At 36.9% G+C, this 24,482-nt stretch overlaps 1 protein-coding gene across 2 annotated transcripts in view; it reads left to right on the top strand.

Moving 5' to 3' along the window:
* Window positions 1-23,671, top strand: part of NYAP2 (neuronal tyrosine-phosphorylated phosphoinositide-3-kinase adaptor 2) — a 242,195-nt gene extending 218,524 nt beyond the window's left edge. For both annotated transcript variants that reach the window (XM_084780642.1, XM_084780643.1), the window contains exon 8: window positions 18,448-23,671. In XM_084780642.1, coding sequence (XP_084636768.1) covers window positions 18,448-18,675 — 228 coding nt within the window. In that variant the 3' untranslated portion in view covers window positions 18,676-23,671. The remainder of the gene's footprint in view (window positions 1-18,447) is intronic.
* The last annotated feature ends 811 nt before the right edge of the window (window positions 23,672-24,482 follow it).

Raw genomic sequence — 24,482 nt, 5'->3', positions numbered from 1 at the left:
TCCACATGATTAAAAATATAAAAACAAATCTTAAAAATTAAAACAACAGAAATTAGGTATAAAGACAACCTAAAATGGAAATAAAAACACAAAAAGCAGCTTCCCTATGAATGATAAAAGTTATGGAATGATTATTTACATTAGAGTTTATAGTTCAAAAAGAAAAGAATGAAAGGTTTTTCTTCACTTCTGTGTACCAGTTGCATGGCTAACAAAGGGCCGAGAGCTAACCAGATAAAAAAAAATTCTTCAGAGGCTCTAGCTGTTTGAGATGCCCTCTGATGAAAGCTTACAGCACCAGGAAAGTACCTTTGTGAGAACGATGGCATAGTCTTTAGAGGATGATGTTGACTTTGCACATTTTGATCTGTTCAAATACAGACTCCCCACCATCACCACCAGTTTGCATATGTAGCATTGCTGGTCCCAACTTTGAGGTTTTCTGAATAAATCATGATCAGTCAGTCCCTCTACCCGGGCCACCATTGCTGTGGTTCTGCCTGGCTTTGTCCTTGTACAAGTAATCCATGGGACAGAGATGGAAGAGATTGTGCCGCCCTCAACCAAACAATCAGGTTTGACTGGAAAAAAAAAATGGGTACATGCTGCTGTGAATGGCATTTTTATTAGGTGTCAGGACAACATTGGAATGTTTCAGAAGGTGAGGCCAGAGAACCTTTATGGGAGGACCTTTAAAACTGTGATAGATTTCCAAAGTGATGAAATGACACCAGCGGCCTTCTTCTAGGTCAGTGAAAAGGGTGGTGGTGGGTTGTTAGGCCTTTGCAACATGAGTCTGTGGGAGAGTCTAAACACTTAATACTATTATTTACATACAGTCAAATGTTGAAATGTGCCTTAAGTCTATAAAACTAGATAGGAGATTATTCTAGGGGAACAGGAAGGAGGGATCCCAGCAAGGCAAAGGGTGTGTGTGACACGAAAGCATTTGAAAGGGATCTGCCAGGCTAGGAAGAGCCCAAAGCGAGGATTGGAGTTGGGAAAAGAGAGTAGAGAGAGAAGCAACAGAAACATTTTGCTTGAAAAATAGCATACCAAACATGAATACTTCCTATGCTAATTAGCATTTTAATGGCCACATTGACAAACTCTTATGCTGCCACAAGATGGCAGTATTGCCTCAGTGTTTTCTCCTTTATATGCACCATCTCAGCTTTTCTCCTAAAAACCCTGCAGTGGTGTTTTTTTCAGCACTTGCTTAGGAAGCAGCAAGCCATAATTTATCCTGTACCATGTGTTGCAGAATGACAGAGATCTGGCTATGGATCAACACTCCTAAAATTTCTTTGTAACCATACATATATATTAGAATATATCAAATATATATATTAGAAAAATGAATGACATCCTTTGGTCTTTATATGTCAGTGAAAAATGTCACTTTTTCTCAGGCCATGTGGGCCTCACCATGGCCTCTTGTGAATCAAACCTGTGGTCATGTAACCTCTTCAGCAATAGGATTCCAGGACTAATGAGAGTGGATTAGGCCTTCAGGGGAGTAAAAAAGCTGAGGCTCCTTTGGGAATTCAAAGACTAGCCTGGCTTTCCAGCAGCTGGGTCTGCCCTCCCCACTTCCCTGGCAGGAGGATGAAAAGGCCAAAGGAATCTGTAGCCTTCTCTGTAGTCATTACTAGCAGTTTGGTCTCCATTTTGTGCTGGGAACAAGGGCAATCAGGCTAGCCACTCTGGTCCAACTGGGCTGCAGAATGACACCCCAGTGAATTTGCCGCATGATGTGCAGAGATGCCATTCATAGCAGAGGAAGCCAGGTGAAGCCACAAAGCTTAGGATCTAATTCCCCACAGTTAGGTCCAAGAAACTTTCAATGATGAACGGTCTATGTGGAGAGCTGCTGGGTAGAGCCAAGGAAGGATAAAGCTAAGCCTTTCCTTTCTCATATAAGAACTAGATGAGACAAGCATGTCTCTCAAAGACTGGCTAACTCCCACAGTTTGGGCCTGTGAGTCTACATTACCGTGTAGTGTTTGAATTTGAGGCCTGAACACGTGAGTTTAATGTTCTGAGATGTCACGTTAAGGGTTATATTACCCTCATGTCATCAAACGAAAATGACTTGTGATGCTAACTTAGATGAGGGAGTATGTAGTCCAACAAGCAGGGGCGTGATTACAAGAGCGAGGATTTATTAGTACCAGGCTGGAGTGTTTGCTTCCCTTTGTCTAAATCACTTTTGGCCTGTGGGAAAGGATGTTGCTGAGGGAGTAATTGACAGGAAGTGTTTGTGTTCGTCTTTGCCCCCTTGAGACTGTGAGTAGGATCCAGGAAAAGGGAAGTGGTGTGTTGTGCTGTGGCACTGATTAGCTGGGGAAACTTGAGCCCTGCCCTGTGAATTCTGCACCAGATGCCCTCCATCTACAGCGACCACAACATCTCTGAGCTCTTTTCCCTTGGTTATCTGAGACCAGAAAGACCCTCCAGAATTTGCTGTTAATCATTTGAAAACTGGACCATATGTTTGATTTATGTGTCAAATGTGACCTCCTTGCAGCCTCTCCTGGGGACAGTGTGTTGCAAGAGAATTGGAGGTTATATCTGGTCACCGTAGACTGTGGGGATTTCTTGATACTTCTTGATACATGAGGATCGTCAGAACTCAGGGCATTAAAAATGGAGTGTAGCTTGGGAAGAGGTATAATTTAGTTCCTTGTGTAAGGCAAGTGCTCTAACTCCACAGCCCCGACCCAAATGGACATCACTTGGAAGTCATATTTCTAATAACATACTGATTGTATTAGTGTCAACAATGGTTCAGCAAAGAGAGAAACACAGTCTCAGTTTCATATGCGGCCATAAAAGGAATGGGGTGATTCTTCATTTCAAAAGCTGAGTTGATGCTGATCTACAACCAGTGTGGTGGAACTTCAAAAAAAAGATACGTCTTCTCCCACAATCCATACACGGTAGTCAGTGGATCTTCACCGTTCCTTGTACACTAACAGTGACCGCGTTTGCATTTCTGTCTTAAAAGTTCAGAGCAAACCAGCGACCCCCAGTTCTCTCTCATTCTTTTCTACAATGTGATGGCAAAGTGGCAGCCCTTCCTTGCACACTTATGTAGTCTATTAAACAGTGAAAATAACAATGACGGCTGTTTCTGTTTCTTTCCTGAACACATATTCTTTGTGGTTGCATGCTAAGGTGTGAGGCAGAAGCTGGAGGGACCCGTAGGTGCCCCAGATGGAAGTTTCTCAGTTATGAACGATGTCACTCATCAGGTTAGAAAGGAAAACGCAGATGTGCAGTCTCTCTCGCTAGGTTTCATCCTGCCTCAATTATCCCCTTACTGAGTTCCATGGACAAATTCTTTAACCTCTCTGACTCAAGTGCCTCGTCTGAAAAATGGTAGTAATTAAGAGGACTGTAATTATAGTCCTAACGAGCAGAGGATCAAGGTACCTTATGATAAAGTGGGTTGACAATATCATCTGTTTTCCTATCATTGCTTAATACTCAAAGGACAATGAATACATTACTTTATGCTGATTTCAGAATGGAGAAAGATATCAAATATATTGTTTAAGAAATTTGGCAGGTGCTGGTGAGGGAATATATGCAGTCCAGCAAGCAGGGACATGATGACAAGAGCTTTGAGAGGTATAGTCTCACTCTTTAGGAATGCTGTAGGAAAACAGTTACTTTATGTCAGGGAAAAATGTAGAAATAAAGATATTAATAACACTAAACAGTCCAAGACCATGACCTAGAAAAAAATAATGCTAACAAGTACTGTGTTTCATATCAGTTATTTTCTGCAAGAACTGACTTAAACTTTTATTTGTGAGTGGATTATACATGCTTGTATGTGGGTACATATGTGCCCAGGTAGAAGTCCAAGGACAATTTTAGGTGTCCATCCTTAATTAGGATTTTAAAAATTTTTAAAATAGCTGTTTCTTTTGTTTTGCCTTGGTTTTTTTGTTTGTTTGTTTGTTTGCTTGCTTGCTTGCTGGCTTCTTATAGAAGAGGCTGGCCTGCCAGAGAGCTTTTGGAGATTCTTCAGCCTTTGTCTTCCATCTCACCACAGGACTACTGAGATTTCAATATGTGCTCCCACGGTCAACTTTATGTATGTGCCATGGATTCAAGGGATTTGGTCTCAGGTTTTCATGGTAGCATGGCAAACGCTTTACCCAATGAGTCATCCCCCTTAACCTGCCCTAACTTTTGTGTTAATGCTCACAGTGTTCAAGAAGCATCTAGAAGCATGAAACCTTTATTTAATTCTACTTAGGGACTGGGGAGGTGGCTCAATGGCTGCTCTTCTAAAGGATCAGGATTGGATTCCCAACATCCACAAGGTAGCTCACAACCATCTGGAACTCTAGACCTAAGGAATCTGATGTCTTCTTCCGGATTCCATGGGCAATACATTCATATAGTATGCAGATATTCATGCAGGCAAAATGACCATATATATGAAAATTTTTAAAAATTCATCAAAAATACATATAAAATATTTTAAAAGAAATTTTAAATATTTCTAAACACAAACACACTAATATATTTTTATTTTCAGAGTGTGCAGTCTCCAATGTCTTAAATTTGTTTTTAAATATCTATTTTATTTTTGTTTTTTGTTGTTATTCCTCTCTGTCCATTTGCATGTCTTGGGACATGTGTCTCTCACCCCCCCAAAAAAATAAATAACATGCACAGATAAATAGTTTGAGGCAGTTCCTAAATAATATAATTGCTATGAAACATATTAGTTGTTGCTATTAAGTTTGTTGAAGATCATGATCTTAAAGCACATTGTGTTATTAATATTTTCATGTGTTTGTGTTTAGTAACATAGCAGCTTCTGGAATCAGTCAGGTTTGGCTTTAACCCTAAAAATTTGTTTCATTCAGCCCTGCAAATGTCATTTCTCCACCTATAATCAGTAGGTATTCTTAATTAGACTAAGTTAGGAGGTTATCAATAACAATTATTGTTGATATTATTGCCAAGGTCTATTTTAATTGTGTGAAGTTATTGTTGCATGAATATTTTAGACTAAATGCACTAAACTGTAAGACATCTGTTTTGTTTTTTTTTTTTGTTTTTGTTTTTTTTTTTTTAACACATTGTGAGCAGCTTGCTAGCTTTTGGAATACTCGGTGTAAGTTTCTCCAGGGACAGTTGATGCATCAAGGAAGCCGTTGCTTGCTTAGATGCATCAAGTTGCAATGTCAATTGATACATGACAATTCCTATCGAGTTTGAAAAAGAGGTCTCTGGGTAGAGGCAAAGATGTGCTACTCAAATTTATAGCTGTACCTAAAACTCCCAGTCCTGCACGCCCTGCCTTGGCAAACCATTCCAATTCAGTTCAAAAGTATGCGATAAGTTAGGGGAGGTTGTTATATGAAACAAGCTGTGGTTTACTCACACAGTAGATTGTCTTCTGCTGGAAGTGCCAAGCATGATGCTGGTTTCTGCACTATTCTACTGATGACATATGCTTCATGATGCCAGCTCTCAGCCACTGAGTTACATCCCGTTAATACAATGTTTTACATTTTTATTAGAATGCTCATGATCAATCTTCTCAAGACATTGATTTTTTTTATTGAAGGAATTTTACGAATTTTGAAATGATAGGTGTAGTTACTCAACTTTACTTTAGAATTGATATCATTGTTATGAGGTATGTGTGATGCTAAGGAACCACCAGACAATAATTACTATAGGCATAAATACAAGTGTTGTGATGACAACAACGGTGTGTAAGAAGAGAGGATGGTCCCAGAGGTGCCTTAGGATAGACTGAAGTACTTCCGTATGAAGGAGGAACAGGAAAGCTTTTCGTGTGCTCTGGAGTTAGGCAACTGCTTCGGATAGGTCATGTACCTGCCCCAAGACTCACTTTCTTTATCTCTGAAGTATTAAGAGAAAGAAACAAAACACTTAACAATCATGTTGATTCCAAGGAATGTAGTATCAAATTTCCCTAATCTCACTGCCTTCACAGGCCCTCGCCAATGGAAGATACACATAAGAAACAAGGGTGGGGTCTACATAGCTAGTTAAACTGAATTCAGACTCTTGGTGCAGCTATAAATATACTCAGTATTTAGAAACATGCTTCTTGTTGTTGTTGTATTCCATTTTTTCCCAGAGAGCCAGTGGGTATTATAGTGTCAACTTTACAAAGTTGACAAAACATTGACTAGAAGAGTCATACATAAAGTCAGCATATAACAGACTTCCTCAAGGCTTGTGAGACATTATGTGAGATCAATTTATGTTATTAATCATCACTCCAATTCTCATCATTTTTATAGGAAAATATTCCTTAATTACCTTTGTTTTAAAAGAGCCAAGCTAGCCAATTATGGTAGGGTGTGGGGCTGTATTTGAATATTTTTCTTGACCAGCTTTCAAGATAATTTACATTTATATTGGTAGAGAAAATTGGTCCTGAGGTAGATTCTCTATGAAATAATGTGATTATTAAATATAGGTTTTTAAAAATTAATTTCCTAGATGGTCCCAAGGAAAACCAAAAGAAATTTTATTTTGTTTTCTTTTTCTTTTGAGCCAGGTGTGCATTCTCCCACAACCTAACAAATTCTTTGGGGGCTATCACTATTCATGTAAGTGTGAGGATATGTATGAAAAATCAGTAGAAATGAAAAAGAATAGACTAAAGTTGAAAGCACCGGGAGTACTCTGGCTGATTCACTCTAATTGAAGCCTTCTGTGAGCTACAAACCACCCACATCCCTGCCATTCCCCTTTGTCCTGATTTTCATTTTTCGCCACTTGCATCTCATTTTGGCGTGGTTTATAGGTTTGAATCTGGAAGGAAAGCATTGTCATTACAGTGTTTATGAAAGAGTGGTCCTGAGAGCTATATTGGTCACCTCTTCAGAGATTTAGAAATTGAGCTAAGCAGCTGTCAAGAGAAATTCCTCATATGTATAAAAAGAAGTAGACATTTTACAGAGAAGACCTAGTAGTCTCGATGGAAAGAAAATTTCCTTTGATTGAAACAGAGTTGATATGGGTTCCAGGAAGTTAGAGAGAACTCAGATTTGTGTGGTGTGTGGTGGTGGTGATGGTGTGTGTATGTGTGTGTGTGTGTGTGTGTGTGTGTGTGTGTGTGGTGTATGCACATGTGTGTGGGGTGTGTATATATATGTGTATGTGGGTGTACATGCCTGTGGGCATACACAAAGTCCAGAATGTGAAGGACCATTTCTTGCCCTGTATCATTCTCCACCTTGAGACACAAGTCTCCTCACCAAATCTGGAAACAGGTAGCTAAAAAGCAATGCCCAACCATCAGCAATCCTCCTGTCTCACTACACACGCCCTTCACCCCTGCCCATGGTGCTGGGGTTATAAGAACAGTCAGCCACAGCTAAAGTTTTTATGGGTGCTGGAGATTGAACTTAGCTCTTGTATTTGTAAACTCTCTTCCATGCTGAGCCGGTTCCTAAGCGCAGAGCTCAGATTAAGGGGGAATGCTTTGACTCACTGGAGGCAAGTAGCATATGAGGGTGGATGTACCCATAGTCTGCGTGCCTCCATAGTAACCTACATTGCGTAGACATGATATTATTGACCATGAGGCTTCTGGCATGGCTAGGCAGACACCTGACTTCACGAACAAAATATGTGTCGTTATAGTTTTCTGTTTAGTATTCTTCCTATCACTGTTCCCAGCATTAAACCTCTGTTGACACCTCTTTCTGAAACATCCAGCCAAAAGGTACTGAGGACAGGAGACAGGAATTGCCAACTCGACCTCTGATCTGAGGAATCACCATCTGACAAGGGCACAGGCATACTCTTGAAATGGTGCCTCGCCAAAACTTACTGTGACATATCTCGTCGTGGATTCCACATTGGACTGAAATTCTAGATAGAGAAAGGTAGAGGGAATTCTTTGCTTCTTATTTCTAGAGGAGAACAGAATCATGCCCCTACGGAATCCTTTGAGAGGTAATTCCATAAAGGGCCTAGATTCAGTTTCTCTATAAAAACTTCAGTCATTTTCAGGCCCGAAACAACATCTGCTTGTCACAACTGCAGAAGGCTTTCTGTGAGCGTTACCTCAGAGGAGATACGATTAAGGTAGCCTGCACCCTTAATGTCAGCCAGAAACAGTAATCACCATTCAGTAAGGAATTCCTTGCAGTCATCTGTGCTTGAGCAATCCACAGGGAATGAATTGTCCTCCTGAGAGTAGGCGAACAGAAAATAGAGCCTTCAATTCTGTCAATCAGGCTTAAAGGCTTTCAATTAAGAGTGGGGTAGGAGGCCCTGTTTCCGGTCTCTACCCATGTTACAGACGGCATCTCTCTTGGTTAGCATAGTGTGTGTGTGCTTCAGTTTAGGAGCTCTGGTTATGCCTTCTGGGATGCTGAGTAAGGAACACAGGGAATGGAGGAAAAGCGAGAGAAGAGCACAGACCGAGAAAGAAAGGCTGCTTCTCTTTGAACTCTTAGCTTGTACATTATGAACTGCAATAAGCTGCTTATAACTTATTTTTGAATTTGTTGTTAAATATTATTTTTTTAATCTTTGTGCCTTCCCAGAAGGTATTCATAAATATTTGGATAAATTTAGTTAGAAGGAAAATAATCATCTCTTTTGAGGAGTTCTGATTAATATACAGGTGAAATTACAAATGTAATTTACATCACTTTGAGACTGAGTACAGAATTTTGAGATGTAATAAAGACCTTGATCTTCTGGTCAATGGGTCTCAGCCTTCAAGTTACAGAACAACAACAACAAACAAATAAAAAAAAGGCGTTCATACCAGTGCTCTGGCCAAAGAAGCGAAGACCCTGTGCCTACATCTCCTCGGAGGCGATGGAGAGTTGTTTCTTTTCTCACTTTGATAGATTCAAAAATACATATTCTTCTACTATGCAACAGGGTTTTTTAACAAGGAAACAACAACAAAAAAAAAATCACAGCTGGCACTTTGCCCAAGCACTGAGCTTGCGACACGACTAGGCTGAGTGGGAAAAACTAGCTATTCAGGAAGACAGAGGAAGCAACTGATGGGTAGCTCTGCTCTGCAAGAGCACCTCAAATCTGGGTATTGTTGGTCACTTTTGGACCCCAACTTCCACAGCCACCTTTTCTCTTAGATAGGTGATGCTTCGGTTACATTCCTTATCTGTGTGGACTCAAAACATTTTCAATTGTAAACCAGAAGCCGGAGGCAGGCTTATATCACAGTTTAGACTCTCTGACTTTTTCACCATGAGGCTTAGGCCCATGGATTGGATCACACATAACCAAGGACAATGGTAAATTTGGCTCCAGAGCAAATCGCTGTGATCTCAGCTGCCTGCTTCTCTTTTGATAGGCTGTGTGTATCTCCCTGTGATGGGCAGGACGTTTCAGCGGAGAAAAACATACTGCGTCTCCCCAGCTCGATTGGAAGTTGTAAGAATGAGCATGTCTTACCGCCCATTGGTTCTTATCAGTGAGCTCCTGCAAGATTTGTACACAGCTTGTGTACAAACCACCGAGCTAAATAAAGATCCTGTGTGCCAAGGTTTCCTTCTCCCTCATACCACCGGGGTCAAGCCCACATCTTTTATCAAAAGCCAGTATTTTATAATGAAATGAAACTTGCAATTAAATTAATGCTAATGTAGCAGAAGAGAATATACTTAGTGAAAACATCAATATGTTTCCTGTAATTGAATTTTATCTAGTAATGCTGTGCTTTCCTTCGGGGAATGTCTTTTTAAAGTTTTCCTCTGATAAATGTCTCGCTCATTTAAAAACATGTGAATTAATTCTGGAATTTTCTCAGGGCTTTCTTTATTATAAAAATTAACTTACTCAATTAATAGCTGAAATTATGTCTATAGTGATTATTAGGCTTAATTCTTGAGGACCCCATTGTGTCTTCCTTCCTGGAAAACTGTATTTTTAACATGGCCTTTTACTTTCCAAAGACAAAAATTTATAAACCCACAATAGTACAAAGGCATTATGTGAATCCTATAGATTTTAAGGTTAGAGCATGTGGACATGTATGATTTTATATGTAAATGCATGTGAGTTTTTCTCAGCAGGCCTAACTGTATCCTGCGATGCATTATCTATCCTTGTGCTAGACAGCATTCAGAACTTCCTACAGATTTAAAAGAAGCAATTTGTTAACTAATTTCACATATAAAAAAATCTCTTACCAATTTATTCTTTTGTAATGTTTTTTTATGGCATCACTGTGCTCTGCCTTGTGCAAGGTACGGCCCATTCTCCGCAGCTGTGTGTGTGCTCTGCGCTCAGGTGTAAGGCTGTGAGTGTAGCTTACCTTCATGGTTAAGAGGGTTCAGTTCTTATACGTTTGATCATTTCCTTTCACCAGACAATAAGTATTAAAGTTTAAGTAGTCATGTACCCTTCTCCATTTACACTTTGCATTTGTTTCTAAGAGATAAAAAGCTACATGCAATAGGACAACAGAGCCATAATAAACATTAAGTTGTCTTTTTAAATTTAAAATATAAATTTAATTTATTTGTATGGGTGCTTTAATTGCGTGTACCATGTGTGTCCCTGTTGCCTGCAGTGGCCCAAAGAAAGCTTTGGGTTTCCTGGAACTGGACTTATAGACCATTCTGAGCCACCATGTGCATCCTGGGAATCAAACCACTTCCTCCAGAATAGTAGTCAGTATACTTAAGTACTGAAGCCTTTTTCCAGACACAGAAAAATACACCATTTTAATACTATATTTACACTAATTTTTAAACTAGTAATAAACATGAATACTGTACATATTATCAGGGTGTTGTGTGTTATATCAACATATGCATGCATGCTACAAAGTTTAAATGAGGATAAACAGATATATCTACCAAATAATCATTTCTTCATGGTGAAACATCTTTGTTCTTCTAGCTGTTCGAGACACACTGTGCACAGACTGTTCTTAGTCATGCAGTAGGTGTTCAGAGGGCCAGAACCTATTGCTATCTCACCACAACTTGGTGCCCATCATCAACTTTTCTTCTCACTGCTCTCTTCAGACTCAAAACATTTACTGGAGAGATGTTTATAAGATGACAGGCTAATGCCATTAACATTTTCTCCATGGTGACATGAAATGTGTCTCTGGCCCCTTTTCTTATCAAACTGTTCTCTTAGACTTTGTCTTTTAGTGCGACTCTAAATGGCCAACACATTTGTGAAATTCAGTCAAGACACTACTGTCTCCTAATGATTGTGATTATTCTTGGAAAAGCATAAACATGCATTGGAGGAGTCCTATGTTTTGTTGTAGTTGTTGTTGGTGGTGGTGTTTGTTTTCTCTATTGTGAAATTGAGAAATAAACTACAGTGTGGCTAATCAAATAAGAAAAAATATGTCCAGCAAGGTTTCCAAATATATGGTGCCAGGTGGCATCAGTGATTTTGGTGTTAACAAGCCGGCTGTTAGCAATGATACACTGAAGATAAAGATCAATAACTTTTGGATACTAAAATCCCTCAACAAACACAGTGGGCTTTGAGGGTGCACTCTGATGGACAGAGGTAAGGGTGATGAGCTACAGGTCCAAAGCTTAGTCAGCGAAGGGTTCTTTCCTCTTCTGATATGTAGGGTCCTCACTCCCAGTGTGGAAGCTACTCTGAAGGCTGATGAAAGATCTTTATGAGCTTCTAAACTGCATTTTCTCACCTAGAAAATAGTGATCGCAGGGCTGGTGTGAATCTAGAACAAGGTGAAGGAGGCATAGTACTGAAGAGGTGATTTGTCCCTACCAGGAGAACCTAGTATTGCAATTTTAATCATGACCTTGATTATAGTGAAGAGGATGGGAGGGTGATAATAGGAAAAGCAAAATATTCACCTCTTCCCTAAGGTATATTTAATTTTAAAATCCTGTAATGTTTTGGCCTTACGTTTGGCTGACTTCATTTTCCCATGTCATTGGCTGTGCAAGTCCTGAATAACATAAGTACCATATGGGTGTATCTCTGTGTGCACATGGCTGATGTGGGGTGCTTTAATCACAGCTAGCTAGGGGACGATGTAGTGTGACACTAATGGTAGAGCAGTCAGTACATTGTTACATTCAATGGACATGAGGCCTTACTATGTTCATTTCACAAAGAAGCGTGGTCACTGAACCCCTAAATAACTACTCCCAGATATAATAAATACTGGCTTAAAACTTCATATCATTTTCTTTATCTTTTTTAAATTTTATACCATCTTCTAAGAAAACAGAAAGACAAACAGGTTTGAATTAAACAGCAAGGTCATTATTAAAGAGGGATGCGTATTGGGTTAGGAGACCTTGGAAAGTAGAAAGCAACCCCATCCCTCTGTGTGACTTGGGACGTTGTCTGTGATTAAAGAACAGCGCCATGAAAATGAGGGATTAGACACTGTCTTCATTTTACCAGCAAAGAAAATGTGCATTAGCCGTTAACTTAAAGCTGCAATGCCAATTTGAGATTTACATAAGTGTTTCAAGCACAGATATGTCAAATCCAACAGGACACAAGATTTAATGCTTTAAAGTGCAGCAGGTCTGGAGTGTACCTAATAGCTGACCTGACTTTGTATACGAAGGGGATATTCACATTAAACAAGAGGGAAGTAGGAATTAGGGTGTAGCCATGATTTCATACCAGACAACAACTCTGAAGTGAAGGTGTGCCTCTACTTTTGTGAACATAGTATAAAACCAAGTTTAGACATAGGGAATAAATAATACAATTCCGGGTCATGGCTCAGGCATGGACCTGCCCAAACATATTTAGATGTGCTGATGCTTGCCTGTAACACCAGCACTTGGGAAGCTGAGGAAGAACAAGAGTACAAAGACACCCAAGACTACATGCCAACTACCATGACAGCCTGTGTTACACAGTAAGACCCTATCTTAGATTTTTTTTTTGAAATGAAAAATACCATCAAAACAAAAAAATGAACTCTAAAGGCTAGAACTATTTCATCTTCAGTTCTTAAAATAACTTAATCAAGGAAGCAATCATATTTTATGTCCAAAACTGATGATGTCATATTCAAACGCCTCTGATCAGCCTGAGGAGAAAGACATTAAAACATTTGTCTGATTGTTTTGGTATCAAATGTTCATGATATCAGTTCAAATAGTTTCATTATAGCCTTCAAGAAAGTAAAAAGAAACAGGTCACTGGTATACACTCATCTTAGTGTCCTGGGATTTATACTTTAAAAAAAAAATATATATATATATATATATCTGCTTGTACATGTGTGTGTTTGTGTGTGTGTGTGTGTGTGTGTGTGTGTGTGTGTGTGTGTGTGTGTGTGTGTGCATCACATGTTTGCCTGGCATCTTTGGAGGCCAGATGAAAACATTGAATGCCTTAGAAGTGTAGTTAAAGGCAATTGTGAGGTGCATCGTGTGTACAGAGAACTGAATCTGGGTTTTCTATAAGAACTGCAAATGCTCTTAGCCAATGAGCCATCTCTCGAGGCCCAGATTTATACTTTTGAAACTTTATGATTAAAACATTCTACTTCTCCTTATAAGCATATGACAGCAAAATGTACAGCCAACACACCCAAATAAGCTTTCTACTCTGGTTACAAATCTGTTTCTCATCATCTCTGGTTTATCCTTTAGGTAAATTTTATATAAAAGCCATTATAAGCCTGTGTGAATCAATGTTTTGTATTTGGTTTCACAAGCCTTTCATAATACCAATATTGATATTGTCTCTTTCTCATCCTCTGTCATACAGGTGGAATACATGCTTAGTTTAAGGTTCAACTAAACATTTATAAAGTGAAAGCATGGCCAGAGATTAACTGTACTTTTTTCTCATTCCAGTAACCAGTCATAATGACAACAACACGTGGCCATTGACTAGTTTTCTTATGTTTAGTTCACATGATAATCATTTCTCTCTCTGCCTTTATACATCTAGCAAGGCATTTCCTTAGCCTTTTAGCTTTCTTCATAATATAGTGATTATTTATTATTGTATCAACTTGTTGTATTTTCCTTTTTAGGGTGATCTTTTATTTCTACAAATGGCCTTGATCTTAATATTGTATGTGTGGTGAGCCACAAAGTCTCTGGCTCAATGACCCCATTTTGTGGATGGTAGGCCAACAAATAATCATGTTCATGTGCTAAAAATCTTGAATTATACTTACTGTCATTTTTATTTCATGATTCCCATGTGCTATCAAATAGTTTCCACTTGCGTTTTGTTTAAAGATCCAAAGATATTTTTTTAAAAAGATCTTCTTGGTGGCTGTATGAAAATAGTTTGGTGTCTACTGTTTCAGAAACTAAGTATTGACAAGTCTTTAGACTAACTGTAGAACTCATTTGCAAAGCCACGAAGGCACTTCCTTAACATTACATTTTGTCTGCTGAGTATTTGATGACACATATAAAGTCTCATGTAAATACAAATGAGCTGAACATTTTACAAACAAAGAGTGCTGAGCAAAAAAGTTTAGACAAAATAACAGTATGTGGCTTCAATACCTTGATATCACAAATAGATCACCCAGCAAGAGGAAAAAAATAATCAACCAAGGTATTCTGTGCTAGTTAGGAAGGCCATTGAGGTAAACATAATCTATATCCATTCTATTTATCATTTATTTGATCTTGAAAGGTTCCAAATGCTTATTGCAGGATAGTTCTTTTCTAGTTTTATAATTTCCCCATTTGGATTTTTTCAAACATATAGTATAGAGAATTATTATTGTACAGTGTTGTTATTTGTCTTCTCTCTTAAGAAAACATATTCAGTCTCAGAAAGTACTTAGTTTTAATTTCCTAAAAAGTAACTAGGGTAGTGAAAATGTGAAATAATTCCTTGGTGAAAGGGAATTATTCCATTGCCTTTCAACCATGTGAAAATAATGTTTTTTGTAATTAATTGATTGGTGTACAAGTTATGTATATGACATGTACATAAAATTGTGTTAAGTATATATAATCACATGTATACTATTTGTGTGAATTATATACCAGTTTACAATGTACATAGAAAGTTCAAAGATACACTACTTTTCAGTGTCACAACTTGAAAGATCCTAACCAAATAATTTCCAATTTGTTATTTTACCATGTGATCTTAGAGAGAGGAGAGGGTTTAAATGAGCATTTGGAAAGATGGTCCTTTTACTTTAAACATCTTGTAAGTTTTAGATGTAGAGAAAACCTAAAACGCATGGCCAGGGATTCACAGAAATGCACATTCATTGTCTCCCACATAGCTTCTAACTTGCAGTACTATCATTTATTTAACACAATTAATGTATCAAGATTGATACATCATAAGCTTAAGGCTGCACTTCATTCCATTTTCCTAAGCATTTATCCAACGTCTTTCTTTTCTGCTTCCTAGTTCCTTCTACAAATGCACAGCAATTACCATTAGTCAAGAGAGGCCTTCTCAGCCTTGTCTAGACAGCAAGAAAGTCTAAGGGAAGATTACTCATTTCAGATGACCTTGGCAGAGTGTCAGGACTACTGCTGTGGCACTTTGTATGTAGACTGTCTCTAGGGTGAAGCTTAGCTGATGCTTTTTTCATGATCAGAGCCACGGGTCTGAAGGAAAGATATGGAAGGTGTGGCCATCATGGTTTCCCATTGCAGCGATACATGCTAGCAAGTCACTGACAACTGTTGAACACCCCCTGAAGGTGGAGTATGGCAGATGTCTTGTGCATTTTGGTTTCTATAAGGAAATATAACAAAATTCTATAAGCATGGTAATTCATATGCAAAAGGCGGTCGGAAAGACAAACATCATGGTACATTCATGGAACTTAGTAGAAGTTCCCTCAGCTAGCTTGTATTGGCTCATTTCTCACTCTGTTTTCACCTGGTGGGAGGGAGAAAGATCTCTTGAGTGTTTTTTTTTTTTTAAGATCATCAGTCCCATTCAAGAACTAACTTCCCCAGCCTCTTGCCAAGTTCTCATTTTTAAGACCATCAAGGTTAGGATTTCAACACAAGAATTTAGGGAGGGTCAGTTCTGCCACGTCCCTCCACTGCACTGTGTAGGTGTTCCTGTGTAGCTCACACACAGAAGGGAATATTGTCATTTCACCTCCATGATTGGAATCTTCACTCGATTTCATTCTGTGAATTTATTATTCAAAAATATCATCTCTATTGGGTCATGTTAATAAAATTCTCGCCCCAGGGGATAAAGAGATGGACCAGCGCTTAAGGGCACTGACTGCTCTTCCAGAGGACCCGGGTTCAATTCCCAGAACCCTCATGGCACCTCACAACTGTCTGTAACTCCAAGATCTGACATCCTCACACAGACATATATGCAGACAAAACACCAATGCACATTTTAAAAAGTTCTTGGCCCAAAGCTGTGTATTCATAATAACTCGACAATTCTTTTATAATTATTTCTTAGTACATGTAATTATCATTATATATTTTTTACTCTGTACATAAAGGAAACATATTTGGATTGTTATAATAAACAAGGTCAGTTAAATAACTAAACTAGAAGAATGTATTTGGTGGGCTAATTTTAAATTAATTTTAATACTTTATCCCCAAAGTTCTTTCACCTTAGGGAGAGATAGAATGAGATTTTGAAACTATGTTTTAACAAGATAAAGAGATTTTATGATTAAAGGAAAAATAAGGGCTTTTAAATGTCTTATGGGCAGTATTTTTCATATGTTTCATGTAAGTGATAAATATACAACTTAATAGATCCCCAATACTACATGATTTCCTAACATCATAATGCCAGTGTAAAAAATAATATTTAAAACCATATGGGGGGAATTTTAATATTTAAATGCCCACAGCAGTAGCAGTAGCTTTTTTAATGTGGGTATTTAAACATTCATCTCAGAATTCCCTCTAAAATAATAAATACAAAAGAGGTTTATCTTCCCACATGAATCACAATCTATAGTACAGCCATTCATTTCATCCCTGGATTGCTCTCTTGGATTATAAAAGAAAGAAAAGATGGCTGATGGCAGATTTAACATACTAATATTCTATACACCAGACTGCATATATTTGTAAATATATTTTACAGTGCACTCTTACTTTAAATTGGCAATCTTTCAATCATGTAGAGTTGAATGGTCTCCAACTACCCTGCTATCTTTTACGGCATGGAAAAGGTTTTCCCATGAAGCTGCATGCGCTGCACCATGGCAATGTACAGTGTTTATTTTAGAACATCATTTTTTTTTTGCAAGGAAGAAGTGGATCAAGCTATTAAAGCACTACAATATCATCAGGTGTAGAATTAAACTTAGATAAGGATTTGTTTGAAATATCACCCTAAAGACATAATGCCAAAAGTGGTGACTTTGTTTGTATTATTTCATCCTTCCAGTCATAGGGGATATTTGCTTAAACAATTAAAGGTAGCCTTTCCTACTTGGGTTGATGATGGGCTTTACCTCATTACTATCTTTCTGTTTCAAATTTGGTTGCAAAGAGTGTTATCAATTAACACAGTATGCTGGGGCGCAATGTGCAGCTGTCTGGCAATGTCGGTAGCAATGTAGATCCAACTTATAGCCCACACTGACCCTTCTTTGTTAAGCTAATTGACTTGATGAACAATCTTCTTTGTATTTTTTCCTAATTAGAGTATTTATCAGCATGTTTGTAAAGGGCAGTGATTCAGTATCAGATGTTTGCTGATGTATAAAAACTAGAGTAAAAAAAAAATAACTCAGAAGAAGGGTATTAGAGCATCGACTAAAGCATGTGGTGCACACCCAGAGTCACTTCCGCTGGTGGAATTATTTAACATACATTTTCTCAATTCTATGTAGAAACAAATGGAAGTATATAAAACATATTTCAGGAATGAAAATGGCCCTTAGCAACTTTCAAACCCGTCATTGAAAAATATAGCTCTTATATTTGAATTTAGATACATTGGGAACAATAACACAATGGAACCAACGTAAAAAGTGGTAAATATTTGGAAAATTGTTTAGAAAAATAAAAGTTACTTTGTTTCCACATTGTGGTCTTGTTTTAAACTTTTATTTACTTATTTGTTGTGTGTGTGTGTGTGTGTGTGTGTGTGTGTGTGTGAGAGAGAGAGAGAGAGAGAGAGAGAGAGAGAGAGAGATATGAGATGATTTATCAGTCTTGGAAACAAGCATCTTCACTTATTGCGTCCTGTCACTGACCTTACTGAGGACTTAAAAATATTCTCAGACATATTTATATCCAACGTGTTACTAAATCATGTCATGATGTTTACCAGTTTAAGTAGATTGTTTACCCATAGCATCTATGCTTTTATTTTGCTTTGTTGGACTACTATATTTTATTAATCCACTTTAAACATTAAAAACTAAGTATTGAAGTAGCTGACAGTTTTCTAACCAGCTTCTAGGACAGTGCAAAATATCTGCTTCCATTCCGTCTTCTTCTTTTGTATTCACTCTTTCTTTTTTGCTAGGTGGCATGCATGCAGTGGTTTCATGGAGACCATACAATGCTTGAGATGATTGAGAAAAAGCGTTGCTTGTGCAAGGAAATAAAGGCTAGACAGAAAACGGAAAAGGGCCTTTGCAAACAGGATAGCATGCCAGTCCTACCCAGCTGGAAGAAGAACGCAGGAGCCAAGAAGTACAGCCCTCCACCCTATTCTAAACAGCAAACGGTATTCTGGGATACTGCCATATGAGCGTCTGCTGGCACGAGCCCCACGTTGCTCAACACAAGGGAGGTTGACGTGGTCTTGTGATAATTAATTGACACATATTGCTTGGTTGATGTGGAATAGCACAGGAATCTGTGTGTACTGTGGCAAGCCCAAGATAAAATGTGTTTGTCCTTGCAGTTAAGGCACACTTACTTATCCCGGATTATTTTGAATCCAGAAGATATTAAATTGTAAATATTTTGCTCGTTTATGGGTGACACCTGAAATAATATTCATCATACATATTTAAGTTGCAGAGATATCAGAAAAGTTTACTAGATGATATAATTTGGTATAAACTGGTTTGTTATCTCTTTTATATGTAACCCCTGGATGCCTTTCCTTATTAATTTTTCCATTTAAAATGTCTTTGTCCTTCTGCCCACATTTGGCTTCTATAGGATGATAACTTGTAGGTAAAAGTCCTATTCAAACACATAATATGTGATCTGGTGCTAGCAATACAGAAGTTGAATATCATGTTTGTAAAAAGTATCTGCTGCTTTCGATTTTTGTAAAGGATTGATGGAAAAATGAATGAAAGTGTGACATCAGTCTGAATGTCCATGTTACACAAGCACTGCATTCCTTACTACAGTGACATCATAAGGATCTCTTTCATACCCTAGCCTTTGCACTTAGCCAGTCTCACTACAGAGAAAGGTAGTAGGATATATTGGGACATTCCAGTAGCAAACTTTCATTCAGAAATGACTTCTAGGGATGTGTGTCCTTGCAGAATTGATCTGATTGGAGGAGACCAGGGTTCACTGTGACATTGGAAGTGACAAAAAAAAAAAAAAAATCAAAACGTTAAGAGCATGGCTCTTTTCAAGAAAGTGGAAGCAGAGACATCATAGACATAATATTTTAAAGTAACATTCACAGACTCGAGTTTCCCACAATAAATAGAAAAATAAACATTTAACGATACCAATTTGCATATTTTAGCATACTCCATGCCAACTTTCCTCAAAATTTAAGTCCATTCATAGAAACGTATTTCTTGCCAAACGTTTAAAGCTAGTTATTACACTTTGGGTCATAATCTTCTGTGTATAACTATTGTACCAATTCTTACTGATTATGACACCATGACCAAAGAATTGTGACCATTTAATTATTTTGTTTTGTTTTAAGGATGAAACAGGAATTGCAGGGGATTAAGGATAGGGTGAACTCAACTTTATGTGGTGGTAAAATTTAAGTTAAGAAATTTAATTTAAGAAATATGGTATATATCTTTTAAAAGTAACTTGTTAGTTTAAAATAAATATTGCCATGGATAAATAAAAATGAAGCTATCACATATATTTTGTATATTTAAATTACTATTTATGCTTCCTAAAACTGACAGTATGTGGTTCTTTAGTAACAATCAATTTAGTATTATATTTCTGAGAGGAAAAGGTGTGTTTGAAGTTATTATCATAGCAGTTTTTCTTGTAAGGGTATTGACAGCAATAGCTCCATGCTGCTCAATAAAACCAAATATAACAGAAGTTAAGGAATTTTTGTAATCTATATTGATAAAAAGAAGTCTAGTAATAGTTCCTTGAAGAGAGTTTGAAATGTTATAACATAATTTTTTAATGTTTTATAATTAATGTATATTTTGATGTCCAACTATAATTCTGAAAGAATAAGGAAAATGGAAAGTGGGAGCATGTATTGTGTGTGTGTGTGTGTGTGTGTGTGTGTGTGTGTGTGTGCACGTGCGTGTGAACAATCAGTGGAAGATCTGTATATATAAAATGCTTATGAAGTTGTAACTTCTGCTTGTAGAAGTAAGATGGTGACAAAGTCAAAATAACAAATACAGGAAGCCACAGAGAGATCTTAAGTAGCTCATGCAAATAGTGTTGCTATGTTTCACCAGCAATGTAGATTTATAACTCAAGCCCAACAGTCAATACAGCACAGATCTAAGAGTGATGGAAACATTTTAAGATAAAATCATAATTGAAATTAAATGTGTTTGTGGCCCAAGTTATCTTGATTTGAATTGTTATGATCTCATATATTCAAGCCAATCAAACAGAAGGAGCCATTGGTTGATACTTCTATGGTCTTAGTGCTGCTGTATTCTGGCTATTGCAGCTAAGATGAGCCCTCTCTTGACATTTAACTGTCGGAAGCATATTTCTAAGTGTGTTTTTTACATAGATTACACATACCACTCTGAAGATAATTGCTAATGTTAGTCACTTGCCCAGAAGGAAACAGAGCTACTAAAATGATTTGTGTTGAACTCAGCCATTCACATGTGTTCTGTCAAGCTCATCACGCACTCCTTTTTCAAATGTATTACTTTTGGAGGAGTTAGCTTTTTTGACAATTTGAACTTAGGTAACCATTTCCATTTATTTCTCCAACCCTCTCTCTACATGAGAAAGACTTGGAGTATCTGGGAAAATGGCTTCCCTTGGATTTGACTCCAGATCTGTTACTCTGTGCCTATACAATATCCAATTGTCCACTGTGGCAATTAGATATTCTATAGTCAAGTTCCTCCTTGTATAGAGTTTCTCTTTGTTGTGAGAAGAGTCACTAGCACAATGACAACAATCATGCTGACTCTCTAGTGGCAATAAATCAGGGCACATCACCGCATGACTCTGGTCAGAAGATAACCTGCAGCCAGCACATGATGACATGATAAATCTCATATTTCTAGCAGTGCCAAAGAACAAATCATTTAAAGGCATGGTTATCAAGCCACAAGAACTCATACTCATGACAAATAGTCTTTTCGCAGCAAATGTTGTAGAAACAGAATTTTATTGGCTGTCAGTAAGGCACTTTTATGTGTGAAATACTCCCTAGTAGAGAAGACACAAATTTCCTTAGAAATGATGGAAGAAAAGAGTAAAATACTGTGTTTTTCCTATCGCAGAAGCCAGCGCTATGTGAAAATAAAATCACACTTTACAGAGACACTGCCAATATCTCCCTCTGCATGCTATGAAAACAAGTTTGAGGTAAAAAGTGATGCATTTGTGCAAATAGGGGTGAACTTTCAGCCATATAATTGAGGAAGGAAAACGAACATAGAGAGTTTAAAATATGCTCTTGTATAAAGCATACAGCTTTGACTACAAAACAATTGTTTGGACATAAGACCTCTTTTTAAAACAGTGACAAGTTTAAACTGCTGACAAGCGACAAGTTCTTACTTGAATGCTTCTAGGAAACAGAGACCCTGACATAGGTGTAGTCTTGCCTACACCCAGAATTTGCTTTGATTCTTTTGAACAAATTAAATAGAAAGTGAACACATACGAGAAACCTCAGCTGGTTACTATTTTAATAAAGACAACAGAGCAATGCACATAGAAGTCCAAGTTTACTATCACTGAGTTCCAACGTAGATCTGGTGAGTTAACCATGTTTCCAGTTGAAACTAAAGCAAATATTCCTGTGATTTATAGAGTAAGAAATATGAGGTGAGCTGTAAGTCTCACACGAAAGGGAATGTAGTTAACATAGACTATTGTTTCCTCATGCATTGTATCCTAAGTTTAAAAGGAAGTAAAAGAGAAATGACACACACGGTGCACAGGAATACTTACAACACACTCCAGATTTAGGATACTAACTAGCTAATGGCACAATGTGGATAATTTGATAAAAATCCATTTTTATAAGTTCATCATATCATTTAATTATACAGTTTTCATAAGCACTTAGAATTGAACATTAAAAATAGATGTGGTCTTTGCAATTGAGGAAATCAATTATGCAATCATTAATATTTTCAAAATTGAAAATCACTTGTTTTCAATAGTATACACAATTTCACATGTTTGGCAGTTTTTAAGTGCTTATACGCAGCATTCTTGTTGTTTTCTGGTCAAGTGTATAGTCAAAATAAAAGATTAAAATATACTAAATTCATGTCTAAGTATAGCATATGTGTATATGTAAGCTTCTACCTGTGCATTACAATATGTACTGCTATCTGTGTAAATCAGTAAAGGATAACACTGTTTTATCGTGTTAAATGTAGGCATTGTGGCTTGGGGTTTGGATGGTTTAAAGCCCTCTCATATTTGGGTGAATTTTATTGGAGCAAAATTTGTATAATCTACAAAATATCTGGTTGAATTTTCTTTAATTATTATGAAGCTTCAGATCTAAGAGAAAAAATTTTTTAAAAAATATTGCTGAATTTATCTCAATTAAAAATATATGAATAATCTTTCAAACCATTCATTTGTTCCCAAATATAACTGGGTTTGCCCACCCTAAAAGCATTTATATTTAAACATGTACACACTCAGATACAGAATACATACTGTATATAATATATATGACAATGTTTAGTATGCACTTATTTTGTTCGAACTTAACATTTATAGTGTAGCAATTTGTGTAAAGTGCACTGTGATTATGAACAGAATCAAAGCACAGTACAGTCACACTTTTGTTATCTTGCACTAAAAGCGTGTTTACGTATTTAGCAATTGTATGTTTACTTTCTTGACTTTTCAAACATTTGAAACAAATAGCTATGAAGAATAATATAAACTAATCTGTTTTTTAGTGGGTGATGACACTACATTTTTAAAAGACAGGGTTTTTAAAGAAAACCATTTAACATCCATTCCAACATTAACATGTTTACCATATCTAAAACTCTGAATGTCATGTTGCATTTTTCATAATTCATTAGCAATGTCAGGTATGTGCCTGAATATTTGTGCAAACAAGCATTAGATAACAGATTTCTCTATTCATGTATTCCTAGGCATTTCTATATACATAATAATATAAACACTGATGTTTTAATGTCTCTTAATTTTTGTACTTGATTTTTTAGGTAATATGTAATTATATATGTACTTTGATACTACTGAAGTAACCAGATGTTGTTTGAAAACAAATTGATTTCTCTCTAGTGCATTGACAATATTTTATGATATTTTGTGCTTATTTATTTGTGCTCCCGTGTAATTATAATAAAAAGCAATAGTTTAAATTAGATGGATGTTGTTTCTCATAATTATTCATCAAAAAGCAAGATTAAAAGTACAATGGGATTGAATATAAGTTACATATATTCAATGCTTGTATAAGAATTTCAGTGTCATTTAATAATTTATATAATAAACATTCATGCTCAAAGGACTTAAAGAAAAGCACACCTTCTTTCAGCTTTTGGATTTGTTTGTGGGAGTGTATGAGATTTTGAAGACAAGTACTGGTAAGTATTAAAAGCCTTAACTTTTAGCCACGGGACTCCTGCTGTCCTTAATTATGACTTAGTTTCTGTCTCAAGGTAATAGATTACCTAAGATATTCTGACATTTCATTGTATTCCATCTCCACCTAAAACCAGTCCATCTTAATGCTAGAGCTTTAAAACATAAAAATCCAACAACCTTAAGCCTATGTTCTCAGATAAGATATTTATCAAAATGATACTAACTCATACTTTTATGCGGATCATCCTTCTAGAAATAAGCTGAATGAAATAATGAGTCAGTGTTTACTGTTGTACTGCTGTCATAATGTCAACAGATAAAATATTCCCAAGTATCTGGAAATGACTTTTCTCAATGATCATATGAAAGATAGGCAGTATCCTTTAATGGTCTTTAACATCTTCTTCACTTACCACATATATAATAATCACGGAATTAATGTGAATTTAATTGATTATAATTTCCTAATTATGCACTAACTATTTCCATCTTCATTTTGTCAAGATTCATTCACTTTATATGTATGGATGCTTTACCTGTATGTGAAACACTTGTTTGCTTGGTGCCTTTGGAGTCCAAAAA

The sequence above is a fragment of the Acomys minous genome (genome assembly GCF_964271855.1).
Source record: "Acomys minous genome assembly, chromosome: 4".
Taxonomy (NCBI): Eukaryota; Metazoa; Chordata; class Mammalia; order Rodentia; family Muridae; genus Acomys; species Acomys minous.
This window is presented reverse-complemented; position numbering and strand designations above follow the sequence as displayed.